This window comes from Budorcas taxicolor, chromosome 18, assembly GCF_023091745.1.
Source record: "Budorcas taxicolor isolate Tak-1 chromosome 18, Takin1.1, whole genome shotgun sequence".
Lineage (NCBI taxonomy): Eukaryota > Metazoa > Chordata > Mammalia > Artiodactyla > Bovidae > Budorcas > Budorcas taxicolor.
Genome location: NC_068927.1, coordinates 66,873,023 through 66,887,040, shown reverse-complemented (window position 1 = coordinate 66,887,040; position 14,018 = coordinate 66,873,023). Strand labels below are relative to the sequence as shown.

The following is a 14,018-nucleotide window of genomic DNA, read 5'->3' as shown; positions in this document are numbered from 1 at the left end:
ATTTCCTTTAAATTTTTCCCTTGTAATTAGGATATTGGGCAATGTATAGTTTATAAGTCTCTTCCTATTAAATTTGCAGGGATGGTACCAGAGTGGGAAGAATGCTTATGATTTTTCAGTGCAAGTATTTACAGCTGAAATGGGGGAAATCAGGGTTATCTGAAATACCTTCCACTGTCAGGAAGAGATTGAGCTAAGCTGTTGGTGATTAATGTAGCATTAGCCTCCATGTCTACCAGAATTTGATGAGGATGACCATGTACAGTCAACTCATCTTGAGTACTAAAGGGTATGGCAGGCTATTGGGCACTTTCCCTTCCTCAGGGCATCCTGTTTTGATTTGAGGCATATTCTTCATGTCAGGTTTTCTTCATAAGATAGGAAAACCTTTTTCCAGTGTTCATTCTATTTATTTGCAAGTGTCCTTGTCAATAGGCAGTTGGTTGGTATGTGGGCCCCTTAGCCTCTGCTCATCATCTGCAGGGACATGTTTCTTTGGATCCTATCTTATAAATATGCTAGTCTGTCCTGAAAATCTACAGCTTAAACATATTTTTGTTTCGCTGATTAAATTGCAATCAGTTTTTCTTTTTAATACTTCAGGTCTGGATTTTCATAGCCTTAGACTTCCTTTCCTGACCTTTCTATGATCCTCAGGGTTTTTGTGGAAAGAGAACTCCCTGTTGATCCCTTCCTGATCAGTTTCCAATCAGCCTTTGTCACCTTATCACATAAGCTTAGCATCTTATGTTCCAACCAACATGTATACAAGTTGTATAAGTTAGATGACCTTAGTTAGATGTACCCTAAAGAATTCTAAATTTTTAAATAACTACTTGCTGGTCTTACTTGGGTTGAAGAGAATCTTTAGTTATATGTTTTAATTCAGCTCAGGTCCAAGGTTTAAATTCTACAATTTTCTGCATGTGACTCACAGCTGGGGTTGATCTGCAGAGGTAACTAGCATTTGGAGTTTTAAGAGAATTGTTGGGAAAAGGTAGTGAAACTGTGTGTGCATGCTAAGTTGCTTCAGTAGTGTCTGACCTTATGGACTGTAGCCCACTAGGCTCCTCTGTCCATGGGAATTCCCCAGAGAAGAATACTGGAGCGGGTTGCCATGCCCTCCTCTAGGGGATCTTCCCGACCCAAGGATCAAACCCATGTCTCTTATATAAGTCTCCTGCATTGGCAGGCGGGTTCTTTACCACTAGCGCCACCTCAGAAACTTAGTTCCCCTGTTGAGTTTATGATTAACCTCCCTATCCAAAAATCTATTCCTTTTCTTTTCTCCTCTTACCTAAATCCTGTGCTAAACTCAACATTAATAATACTTGAATATTACACAAAGTCATTAACAATGATTATGTACTCAATGAAATTGGGGAAAATATATAGTTCTAGAGAAACTTATTTGTTACAGGGGAAATAAAAAATTAAAGTTAAGATCTCAGTGGCTACAGTTTATTACAGTGAAAAGGACACAGATGAAGAGTAGCAGATGAAGAGTAGCAAAGGAAGATGGCATGTGACAGACTCCAAGAGGAGCCATGTTGGCAGGTTCTAGCTACCCCCTCGCTTAAGTCTTAGTATCTCAGTTTCTGGCTTGTGCACCTTTGGAAGTGTTACCTGGTTTGGTAACAACCTCATATTCACAGCTTGAAATTGCCACAGTTTGGAGTATTTGTACCAGGGAAATTGGCAAACACTACAATCAGGGGTCGATTTGCTGTTCTACAAATTTTTGAGACTTTAGAAAGTGGTGCAGAGTGAGTTAATAATGAGAACTATACATGGGGAATACCACAAACATTCATTCCACCCAGCCAAGTTGAACTGAAGAAAAGTCAAGTTCTAACACATTTCTTTTATTGTCTTCTTAGTTATTCATAAAAAAGGAAATATCAGCCAAAATTCACTGCTGCTAAGTTGCTTCAGTCGTGTCCAACTCTGTGCGACCCCATAGACGGCAGCCCACCAGGCTCCTCCGTCCCTGGAATTCTCCAGGCAAGAACACTGGAGTGGGTTGCCATTTCCTTCTCCAATGCATGAAAGTGCAAAGTGAAAGTGAAGTTGCTCAGTCATGTCCGGCTCTTTGCGACCCCATGGACTGCAGCCTATAAGGTTCCTCCATCCATGGGATTTTCCAGGCAAGAGTACTGGAGTGGGGTGCCATCACCACCTCCAAAATTCACTACCAGATGGTAAATAACTATTATAAATATTTTATCAAAGACATGCACTTGGCAAGTGAACACATTAAAAATGTTCAACCAGATAGACCATCAGGCAATAGTGAGGTAACTACACACTTTGAAAATAGGTTAATATTTAATATGCTGACCATACCAAACAAGTACAGGTGAGGAATATAGGGGAGTTGGAATGCTCCCAATACTGTTGATGGGAATCCAAAAGGGTAGTCATTCACTTTAGAGTATGAAACCATATATTCATTTAAGAAAATTTATGTACATGTTCACAGTAAACTTTCTGTGATAGCCAAGCTGGAAACAAAATGCAAAATCCCATTCATCCATTAACAGATAAATGGATAAACAGTCAACAGGTTAATATATCCAAACAGTGTATTTTTCAGGAATTAAAAAAATTAACTATCAGGGAATTCCCCAGTGGTTTCTGTGCTTTCATCACTGAGGGCCTGGGTTCAATCTGCTTGGGGAACGAAGATCCCAAAACCTTGTGGCATGGCAAAACAAACAAAAACACAACCATTCATTTCTGCAATATGGATAATTCTCAAGGTAATTATGTACCATGAATGAAAAAGGCAAATACAAAAGTAAACACATTAACATTCCAATGACATTAAAATTCTAGAAAACTAATAGAATGTGAAATAAAGTAAATTGAATTCCAGTTGCCTGGGAGCCCAGGGAGATTTCGGAAGGGAGATGTGGGAATGATGGATGTTTGTTATTATGGTGGTTCTGTGATTTTACACATAGTAAAAGTTACCAAGCTATACATTTTAAGTATATTCAGTCCACTGCATACCAACTATACAGCTCAATTAAGTTTAAGTAAAAATTGGCTTTACATAAAAATCTGAATCTCCTTTTTAGAAAAGTAGAACTCTGGAAACCAACACAATAATTACATCACCTCTCCATATCTCATGCAAGGGCTTGGGTCCCAGTAGCAATGAAGACAGAGGAGCAATGGAAGGTGTTTCCACTTGAGTTCTCCAGGAACTCTGCCTGGGTCCTAAAAAATCACATGCCTGGACTACAGGATTTCCACTCTCCCTCTTTTTTTCCTCCACAACTGTGTAGCAATGGCCTTGAGATAAACAACCTGCAGATACTATGAAGATCCTAAAACCTTTACATTATTCAGTCTGACTCTGACTGGAGGCTCAGGAGGAAGTAGCTCTGTAGATCTGGAGAATTTCTTTAAAAAACCTCCTAAACCACCAGTCACATTTGTGGATGAAACTTTAGAGAAGGCCCATTCCTTCTTCTTTGCTAGTCTCTCAGGACCTATTAATTCCCTGAGTGTCTTCTGTACCAAGTATGGTTCCTGCTCAATGTCTGTAATCTAACATTCAGCAACATCAGCCTGCCATGTTGGGGACATTATGGTACGTGGCTCTGTCCCAGCTGGACCTAGAGCATTTCTTCCCTTGAACAGCACTGGGGGGATGATGTGACATCCCGTGTGAAAACAGAACATTCATGCTGTTCCAAAAATCACTGGTGGTTCTCATGGCTGCCCTCATCTCAGGGTGACCTCTGAAACCAAAAATTATGACATTCAGGTCACAACAAAGCCCTGCAGTCTACCCCAGGAGGCCTTGAAAAAACAAATTAGACCAAAACTGCAATGAAAACTACTCTCTGCCATACTATCCTCACTGAGGAATACAGTGTTCCCAAACAGGTGACATAGAGCTGGAAAAACCCATTCTGAGCATGACATGAAATAGTGCCACTGAAGAGAGTAAACAAGCCACCAGCAGAACGCAGACTGGGTCGCCTTGGTCAAAGCTGGTTAAGCCAATGTTCTAGTCAGTCAGACGTAACAGAATAACATCCAAGCTCAGGCTACCCAAGCTTTCCTCCAGAGAATGCATGAGCGTAAAGGTCTACCCAGCTTTGTTCACACTGAGATGACCACCAGTTGGTAGAAATAAGATGATTTTTACCACAGAAACTCACAGTGACATGAAGTCTGGGAAGGGCCATGGGCAGATCAGAAAGTACAGCACAGCTCCTTAAAAGCTTCCAACGAATCGGGTACCCACAGGTAATCTCCACACTAGGACTGTGCAGATGGGTGGCATTCAACTTCCAGTTGATGAGTCCCTCACAGAGCCTGTTCAGTAAGATGTATTAGCTAAGGAGACAGTTCATTATTTGCTTCTCTGCTCATCTCATTTGAAGGTCTTTGTCCCGTATGAACTTTCTGGTGACGAAGAAGGTTAGATCTTCGGCTGAAAGCTTTCTTACACTCACTGCACTCATAGGGTCTGTCTGGGCTGTGATGTTCCTGGTGCTCAATCAGAGTAGACCTTTGACTAAAGACTTTTCCATATCTGCTGCACTCGAGAGGCCCTGCTCTGGTGTGAATTTTTCGGTGTTGAGTAAGCTGGGTGCTTTGGCTAAAGAATTCTCCACATTCAGTGCACTCGTATGGTCTTTCTCCAGTATGAATTCTCTGGTGTTGAGTGAGGCCAAAGCTTTGGCTAAAAAGTTTTCCACATTCAGTGCATTTATAAGGCCTTGCTCCAGTGTGAACTCTCTGGTGCTTGATGAGAGTAGAGCTTTGGCTAAAAACTTTTCCACACTCACTACATTCATATGGCCTTTCCCCAGTGTGGATCCTCTGATGTTTAATGAGGCTGGGACTTTGGTTAAAAAATTTCCCACATTCACTGCACTCATAAGGCCTTGTGCCTGTGTGAACCCGCCTGTGTTTAATTAGATTGGAGTTGGATGTAAAGAATTTTCCACATTCATTGCATTTATAAGGCCGTGCTCCAGTGTGAATTCTCTGATGTTCACTAAGGCTGGAGCTTTGGCTAAAGAATTTCCCACATTCACTACACTCATAAGGCTTTTCTCCAGTGTGAATTCGCTGGTGCCTAACAAGTGTGGGTTTGTTGCTAAAAGCTTTCCCACATTCCCTGCACTCATAAGGCCTTTCTCCAGTGTGGACTCTCCGGTGCTGAACAAGTATGTGTTTATAGCTGAAGGTTTTTCCACATTCACTACATTCATACGGCCTCTCTCCAGTGTGGACTCTCTGGTGCTGAGCAAGCCTGTACTTGCGGCAGAAGGTTTTCCCACATTCACTGCACTTATAGTGCCTCAGTCCATTGTGAGAGGCCTCCACACACTCGGTGTCCTCTTGTGGAGTGACCTGGTACTGGAGAAGATCAAAGCTAACAGGGAAATCCTTCCCAGGCTCCTGGCATGGGAAAGACTTCTTGGTTGTATGAACGGTACGAGTCTTCATAAAGGCCTTACCCATGTCTCTTCTAAAGAGTTTCTCTCCACTGTGCTGCTGAAATTTCATACGTGCCCTACACAGTGTCTGGACAGGGTTTACTCCCAGGTCCTCAGCGAGATGCAGCCCACCTTCTACATCCAGGTTACCCATCTCCCAGGGACAGGCCTTCTGGATGGACAGGTCTATCTGTGAAGTAATTACCTGTGGCACTTCTACAGAAGCATTCTGCTCAGAAGTTTTCTCCTTCACCTCTGCTCTCTGCCAACAACCTGAAAGCAAAGAAATGGGGGTGAATTTCATGTAGATCTTGGTAGAAGTAGGGAGCCCCATCACAATACATGTCTGACATAGAATAAATCCATGGGACTATTTTCAGGACAAGGGAGGTGGGAGCAGGTTAGGAAAGGGCTGCTGTGTGGACAGGGCCTCTACACATCACAAAACATGGACGACTCACCAGGCAAAAGACACAAGGATGGGGTGCAGAACACGGGGAACCAGGGGTCCACAACTCACTCCTCCGGGAACGGTTTTCACCAGGGCCTTGGCTGCTGGGGACACATGTGTGCTATGTGCAAAGCTGTATTCAGACCCAGGAGAATCCAATTGTCACCGAGTAGCTAGTGTTCAAGGACCGTTTAGAGGATAAGTGCAGGCCTCATGACATGTTAGGTGTAGGCCAATACTGAAAAGCAGAGAAGTGAGGATGGAGAGGACCACCGAGGAGTGGAAGGCAGAGAGGTGAGGGACAATCCTGGGCGCAAAGTCAGAGCAGGTATGACGGAAAGAGCAAAGTGTCAGCAATGGGGAGGAGAGAGAGTAATGAGGTTCACAGTCACTGGCCTTGGCACCAAAATAGTGTTGGGCACAGGACACGTTCCTGATACGGTCTGAATCCAGCCATGACATCACTTCCTCCCCCTGATGCCAATCACCAAGGCCAGGCCCACTCTGAGCCCCTCTTGCTGTGCCTGGAGTCATGTCCACTCTGTCCCGTACCCAGGGTTCTCCTCCCAGCTCCAGCGGGACAACAACATGGGACCTAGAAGATGCAAGTCCTAAGGGAAAGATAGGACAGGTGAGTGGTCAGTACTGGCCCATGGGGGCAATCGATTCCAAGATAATCTCAGGAAACAGACACTATCACATAAAAAATCTTTGAGGGGGGAATCACAGAAATAGCCAGGTGAACCCCAGAAATAGTGACTGTGTTGGGTCCCAACAATTGCTGGTACAGTGAGGGCCAAGGAAATGTCAGCTGGAAGGGGGAAGAGCCTGGAGCACAAATGTGCAGGGGTCTACAGAGTCATCTCAGCAGGGAGATGACAGAACTCATTCCAAGTCTTTTGGCTCAGAAAACCTTCACTAAGAAAACTTCAGAGCCGCTGGCACTGGGGCTACCTGTGAAAGGAGTTGGTCCACACACTCACTCAGCCTTGGCACCCACAGCACAGAGGACAGGGAAGCAGTAATAGAGAGGTGCCTACTGTCTAGCTGTGAGACAAATCGACTTGCCTTGGAGAAAAGTGGAAAGTCAGAGACCTGCCCAGGATGCTGGGACAGGGGTGAGGGCCTTACCCAAGGACGCAACCAGTGCAAAGGTCTCCAGCATGACATAGCAGTATAGGTGTCTCTGGGTCTCATCAAGGATCCTCCATTCCTCCTGGGAAAAGTACACAGCCACATCCTCAAAGGTCACAGGCCCCTGTGATGATGGGAACAGAGTGTGCGTAAGCAGCCCATCTCCCCAGGACCCCATAAGTACCCCCAACCTAGTCCAAACTCACTCTGGGGTCATCATCCTCCCCAGCGACTCAACTCAAGAGGGCAGTGGTACCCAAAACTCTTCATGTTTTCTTGAGCACTAGCTCCAACCCCGGTAACAACACGCACATCTGCAGACAGACGCCTTCTACGCTGTGGGCCTGGGATGTAGGGCCTACTCCCTCTCATGCAAGACAACAGCCTGACAGTTCCCAGGGTGATGCACCCCAGATGCCAGCAACTTGGGCTCATACTCCTCTCTCAACCTTCTGGAATGAGGGCACTGGGACTATCTCTTCACATACCTTCCCCACATCTGTGTCACCCACTGGACCACCTCATACATCTGACCCCCAACACTAGCACCTGGACCACGAAACGATCATGTCTCCTATCTCCTCATATATCTTTCTGCACATGACACCTGAAAATCTGTTCAACGCCAACAGAATCCCACCAAACCCCAACTCTCCACTGGCAGCTCACCAGCCCTGTTCTGAAGGCTTCCCCACCAGGCCTTGGTCCTAGTTCAAACCTCAGTCGAAACATGCAGACCTGAAAACCCCTGGTCAGGGTCCACTTCTAGACTGCACATTATGTCTCCTTACCAATTCCAATCTTTGTCCATATAACAGCCATTCAAAATCCACACCTACTTGACACACCTACAAAAATTCACATGACATTCTGTCACAAACTCCCCAAGTTCCACCACAAAAGCCTGGTAACTGCACAGAAAGAGAAGCAAACACCAGCCTGACTTTGCTATCACTTCATCTCCATTTCTGCTTTCCCTCTGCATCAATTTCATGGCCACTCTCCCATGAAAACCTGGGCCACCTGCTGACCGCCCACATACACACCTTCCCGCTGACGACCTTTGTAACAGCTCTGCTGTTCCCTTGTCCCATAATTGCACCCTGAAGCCTCCCTGGCCCTCTACAGCTGCATGTTCAGCCACGCATTTGTCTCCTATACTTGAGTCATTGGAACATCATCTGAGATTCATCAGGGCCAAAACCCAGTTCCTAATATTCTCAGTGAAAGCGACTATCACTGACTTCCCTGAATCAGTTAATGCAACTTCCACCCTTCCAGATGCAAAGGGCATAAACTCTGGTGTTATGTATGACCCCTCCATTTTAGAAAATCTGGTCAGCCCTTCTTGTAAAAATCCTGAAGCCAGGTATTTCTCCTACCTCCATATCCACCCCTCTGTCTAGTCACAACCAATGCTCATCTGGATGACTGCAATAGCCGCCTTGATTATCTCCTCATCTTTCCTTCCCCCAGTCTGTTCTGCAATCTCCACTTAAGAGGGAGCCTCTTAAAGCCTAAGTCAGATCACTCTTCTCCTCTATTTCAAATACTCCATGGCTGCCGTCACTCTGAACAGACTTCTGAGAGCACAGCTTCTCAGCAGAGTATCATACTAGGCCTGACTCTGGCCCTCTTGCTCTCTGTCCTCACCAGACATTAACAGAGACTTACAAGTCCTAAAACACACCCATCTCAGTTGCATCCTCAAGCATTTGTGTGAATTTCCCCCAGTACCTAAAACAAGCTTGCACATTTAGGCCACTGGCTGCCAAAAATGTGAATCTCCTCATGGAACCTCTGGCTTGGACTTGGAAACCTGGGTTGAGGGTTGCTCTAGGGTCTCCAGACATCAAGTCCAGGAAGAGTAGCAGCAAAAGACGTCCAGGACACCAGACACTCACCAGTGAAGAGTCCATACATGGTTCTTCTGAATGTGGAACCTGTGGGAAGAGAAGGGCCATGTAACTTTAATTCCCATCAGCAGCAGACAAAAGATTAATGAGTGAATCATTTAATATTTCAGGCAGACACATAAGGGAAAACTAAAGCCATGTAAAAGAGGACAGAAAATGTTATGCAGTTGTGCCATAAAGTCACGAGGATAACTTGAGAAAAGGTTTTTCAACAGTGGTATAAACAAGTGCAAAGCCTCCCTGTCAGAGTCATGTCTGGTGTGTCTGAGTAGCACCCTCGAGGCTAGTGTGACTGCAACCCATTGAGCCAGAAGAATACGGGATTGTAGTGGTGAGGAAATGCTTGTGGCAGGTCACAGAGCACTATTATAACACTGAGCTACAAATATCAAAATTTACTCCATTTTATGTTAGGTCCGTTTCTGACACTCCCATTTGAGTCCCCTTTTCTGTTTTCCCCCTGCCAATAATACATTTTTCTCTTCCTATCGCTTATGTTTGGCTCTAACAGGTGACCAGGAGTTCTTACATGTCCTTTTCAAATTTTTCTCTGGTTATATTAAAAGTTATTGTTGTATATAAAATTCCAGTTTATATAATCCAGATTAAATTCTGGTTTGAAATTACTATAACATTATATAGTATAATTCAAGAACATGTGCTTTTCCTATTTATCCATATTCTTTGATGTTAAAACTTTTCCATAAATATTCAGACAGATTATCTGTAATTTCTTATATGCTCTTCTCTCCTGTAGTAGAGAACGGAACCACCATGTACTGACTGCATGCAAAATGAATCTCTGATAAAGGGGATGTTCCTTGAATCAGAGTAAAAGTGCTTTGCCTCCAGCATCTGGGGATAACTGGACCTCATTTTGGACTCTTTAAACTTAAGAGAAAGGATATAACTGATAGGACCTGACCTCTTGTCATCCTCATTATAGAAACATGGAAATATCTTCTTGAGTTCTTAACATCTTGTTATGGTTTTGAAGCATTATAACCTTTTATCCTTATAATGATAAGGATAATGATAATATAATGATATTATATATATATTATATACATAATGATATATCCTTATAATGATAAGGCCAAAGCCCACTTAAGACAGGTATTTAATAAAATATCTCAATAATTTTCCCTTACAAGATCACCAGAAGAAAATTATTTAACAGTGAGATAAATATTACTGGAAAAGCATAATCTTTTAAAATATTAAAACAGTCTATGCGTGTGTGTAGACTGTAAAACAAAAGTTTATATAAGGCATAAGTGTGTATCAAAATATAACTGTGAAACAGTTTAATAATTTCATTCAAAGAACTAAGTTAAAATTAGTAGTATGGAGGAAAACAAATTCAGTAAGTGGAAATGTTAATTTAAATACAATAAAAATGTTAACATAGAAACTAAACAGACGTGTGCTTAATGTATCTTTCCAGAACACATGTCAAGTGTGGCTACAATACCACTGTTTATAGACATATCGGACTAAAACAAACACCACCACCATCAACAACAAAAACACAGAGAAAAGCCTTCAACAGAAGAATTTATAAAGACATTTACTCATATATTCATATCTATAAAAAACTACACAAAAAGGAAAATGACTGGCTACTCTGCGTGAGGGAGGGTATCCAACTCAATGGACATGAATTTGGGCAAACTCCAGGAGATAATGAAGGACAGGGAAGCCTGGCATGCTGCAGTCCACAGGGTCACAAAGAGTCGGAACCGACTTAGCAACTGAACAACAACGTAGCATGAGAAACATGGGTAAAGTCACATCATATTGTGCAAATGAAGAAAAAGACATCGTAATACTTACATTATTCCATTCACTAAGTTTTAAAACGAAGGAGCGAAACTAAACTACAGCCGTCGCATATTCCCCACATAGTTGGCAAAACTGCCGAGAAACTCAGTCGTGTCCGTCTCTTTGCGACCCCATGGACTGTAGCCTACCACATTCCTCCGTCCATGGGATTTTCCACGCAAGGGTACTAGAGTGGGTTGTCATTTCCTTCTCCAGAGGATCTTCCCGATCCAGGGGATCGAACCTGGGTCTGCCTCATTATAGACAGACGCTTTACGAGGGAAGCCTTATGTGATTCCATTCACTAAGTTTTAAAACGAAGAAGCGAAACTAAACTACAGCCGTCGCATATTTCCCACATAGTTGGCAAAACTATCGAGAAAAGCAAGGAAACCCTTACTTTAAATAACAGACAATACCTTAACTTTGGGGGGATGGGTATGTTTTGGGCTTCCTGGTGGCCAATGGCACCCCACTCCAGTACTCTTGCCTGGAAAATCCCATGGACGGAGGAGCCTGGTGGGCTGCAGTCCATGAGGTCACTAAGAGTCGACAGGACTGAATGACTTCACTTTCACTTTTCGCTTTCATGCCTTGGAGAAGGAAATGGCACCCCACTCCAGTGTTCTTACCTGGAGAATCCCAGGGACGGGGGAGCCTAGTGGGCTGCCGTCTATGGGGTCGCACAGAGTCGGACACGACTGAAGCGACTTAGCAGCAGCAAATGGTAAAGAATCCGCCTGCAATGTGGGAGACCGGGGTTTGATCCCTGGGTTGAGAAGATCCCTTGCGGGAGGGCGGAGCAACCCACTCCAGTATGCTTGCCTGGAGAATCCCCATGGACAGAGGAGCCTGGCGGCCTACAGTCCATGGGGTCGCAACGGCACGACTGAAGCGACTAAGCACATAGGCGGCTTCCTGGGGTCCTGTTGATAACGCATATTTTTTATCTCAGGCGGTTAACGGATACTAATTTTAGATCTGCTTAATATACATATAAGACGTTACTAAGAATATACTAATAAGAACAAAGATAACTCAGGATAAAAAGAACCGGGCGAGGACCCGGAGGACGCAGGATTCACCTGAATCGGAACCATCAACGTGGCTGCAGCCAAAGGAGTCCGTTGGCGAAGAGTCAGGTCGGATGGCGCCCACGCCGAGCCTGACACTCGCCTCGGAACAGCAGGCACAGCGGCCTTCCAGCTCCCAGGTCTCGGGCCTGCTCAGCGTTAGGACGCACCCCAACCGCGAACGGATCCGAGTTTACAGCATGTCGCCGGGGACCCACACAGGAAGGCCCGCCCAGAGGCCGTTCTCTAGAACGGAAGTGTCTCTGTCCTGAGACTTCATTGGTCCATTGTCCCTGGCGCCTCGCGCGGTGCCTTTAGGGTAATGTAGTTCATAGCGCTCCCGTCGCTGCCAAGAGGTAATGCTGCCCAATTCGGGAGAATGGTCCCGCCTCACCAGTAGGGTTGCTGTGAAGTCCCCAGGCTGCGAAGACTGGGCCAGTTACACGCTTTTTAAAGGAGTTGCACCCAGATTTCCATGAAACATAGTCTGTGCTGATCACATAGAAGTATAGTGACAGTAATATTTCAAATGTTTGGCCTCTCTTGCCTTCTGAGATGGCCCACTCTGTCTATGGAGTGTGTCTCTCTCTGAATTAGCCTTCTTTTACTTAAAAAAAAAGAAAGTTTGAGATGGTCCCCAAAGCTTATCAGGTGGTGCTAGTGGTAAAAAAAAAAAAAAAAAAAATCCACCTGCCAATATGGGAACCCAGGGTTCTATCCCTGATCCCATCCAGGAGGGAAATGGCACCCCACTCCAGTATTCTTGCCTGGAAAAACCCCAATGGACAGAGGAGCCTGCCGGGCTACAGGCCATGGGGTTGCAAAGTCGGAGGTATCTTAGTGACTAAACTACAACAACAAAATTGGCCAAACTAAGTGGTCACATGATACCAGGTTGTCATTCAGACAGAGTGAATCCATCCATAGCTGGAGTCCAATAAACATTGTCTTATTGCTTTTCATATAAATGTAGCCTATCTTGTTGGCTACAGTTTATGAGTGTCTCTGTGTTAGGTCATAGTCGAAAAACCTAAGACTCCAGACAGAGCCATGGCGAATAAGACAGAGGAGGGATGTGGGGCAACTAGAAGCAGATGGACCATGTACCGTGTCTTTGGTTCCCTCAGAAAAAAAGTACACTTCGTGATGGTATGTCCTATTCAAGAACTGACACGTATTTCAGACTCCACATTTTAATATATATCCAGTTCTTGTCTCGGAGAAGGCAATGGCACCCCACTCCAGTACTCTTGCCTGGAAACTCCCATGGATGGAGGAGCCTGGTAGGCTGCAGTCCATGGGGTCGTGAAGAGTCAGACACGACTGAAATGACTTAGCAGCAGCAGCAGTTCTTGTCTACCTATTTGAAAAGAAGAGTGACTTATAACTATTGTCACTTCCTGCCTGGAGAGTGACTCCATGGTTATGGTCATAGCGTATTTGGGACAGGAGCAATTGAACCCTGAGATAAAGCCTTGCAATTTCATGATCCTCTTTCCTTTCTGGGGAGTCAATATAATTTCACCTGCAAGCGTAGAGACAATGCATAGAGTTGAGTTCAGGAAAATATCTGTGAAATGTTGAAGTTGTTGAAACCAATCATCAGCTATTCAAAGTGCTGGCCAAAATACCTCTTGGCCGTGTCCGTACAGTTAAGATCTTAGTAAAGCTCAAAGAGACACTGGAGACTGAGAGTGACAGGATGAAGCTGAGCGCGCACTTACACAGGAGCTTGGCTAGCCTGTGAGTCTGGGTCTCTAAATTGCGATGCATTGTTTACTTATTTAATGAACAATCAATAATAACCTTTTTTTGTATACAAAACAATACCAGCTTGAAGGGAGATGTGGAGAGAGCAGATTGACTTGCCAGAATGCTGAAAGCGAACAGGGCATCCATAGCATCATATTTGTACCCTCGTTGACAAGCACTCATTAAACTGCATATTCCATTCCAAGCACTACTTTGGCTGTATAAGCTCATCAAGATCCAAAGAGACCAAGAACCTCTTTCCTCTTGAGTCTGACCTTTTGGTCAAAGCGATAGACAGTACAAACTTAATGATAAGGTAGTCAATTGCCTAAGACTTATGTGTAATGAGTGCTAACCGAAATTTCAGAAAAAAAATACCGGATTGGTAGAAAGAGACATT

At 44.3% G+C, this 14,018-nt stretch overlaps 1 protein-coding gene across 2 annotated transcripts; it reads right to left on the bottom strand.

The window, feature by feature from the left end:
* Positions 1-1,876: 1,876 nt before the first annotated feature.
* LOC128062827 (zinc finger protein OZF-like) lies at positions 1,877-12,051 on the bottom strand. 2 transcript variants are annotated; one of them, XM_052655264.1, is made up of 5 exons: positions 11,879-12,051; positions 8,958-8,996; positions 7,051-7,177; positions 5,674-5,741; positions 1,877-2,697 (listed from the first exon to the last, which is right to left on the bottom strand). In XM_052655264.1, exons 1-5 carry the CDS (start codon positions 11,891-11,893, stop codon positions 2,593-2,595), a joined length of 354 nt encoding a protein of 117 aa, XP_052511224.1. In that variant the 5' UTR covers positions 11,894-12,051; the 3' UTR covers positions 1,877-2,592. The 2 variants fall into 2 exon arrangements, with proteins under 2 accessions (XP_052511224.1, XP_052511222.1); XM_052655262.1 differs by lacking the exon at positions 1,877-2,697 and having other exon boundaries at positions 4,019-5,741.
* Between the last annotated feature and the right edge of the window lie 1,967 nt (positions 12,052-14,018).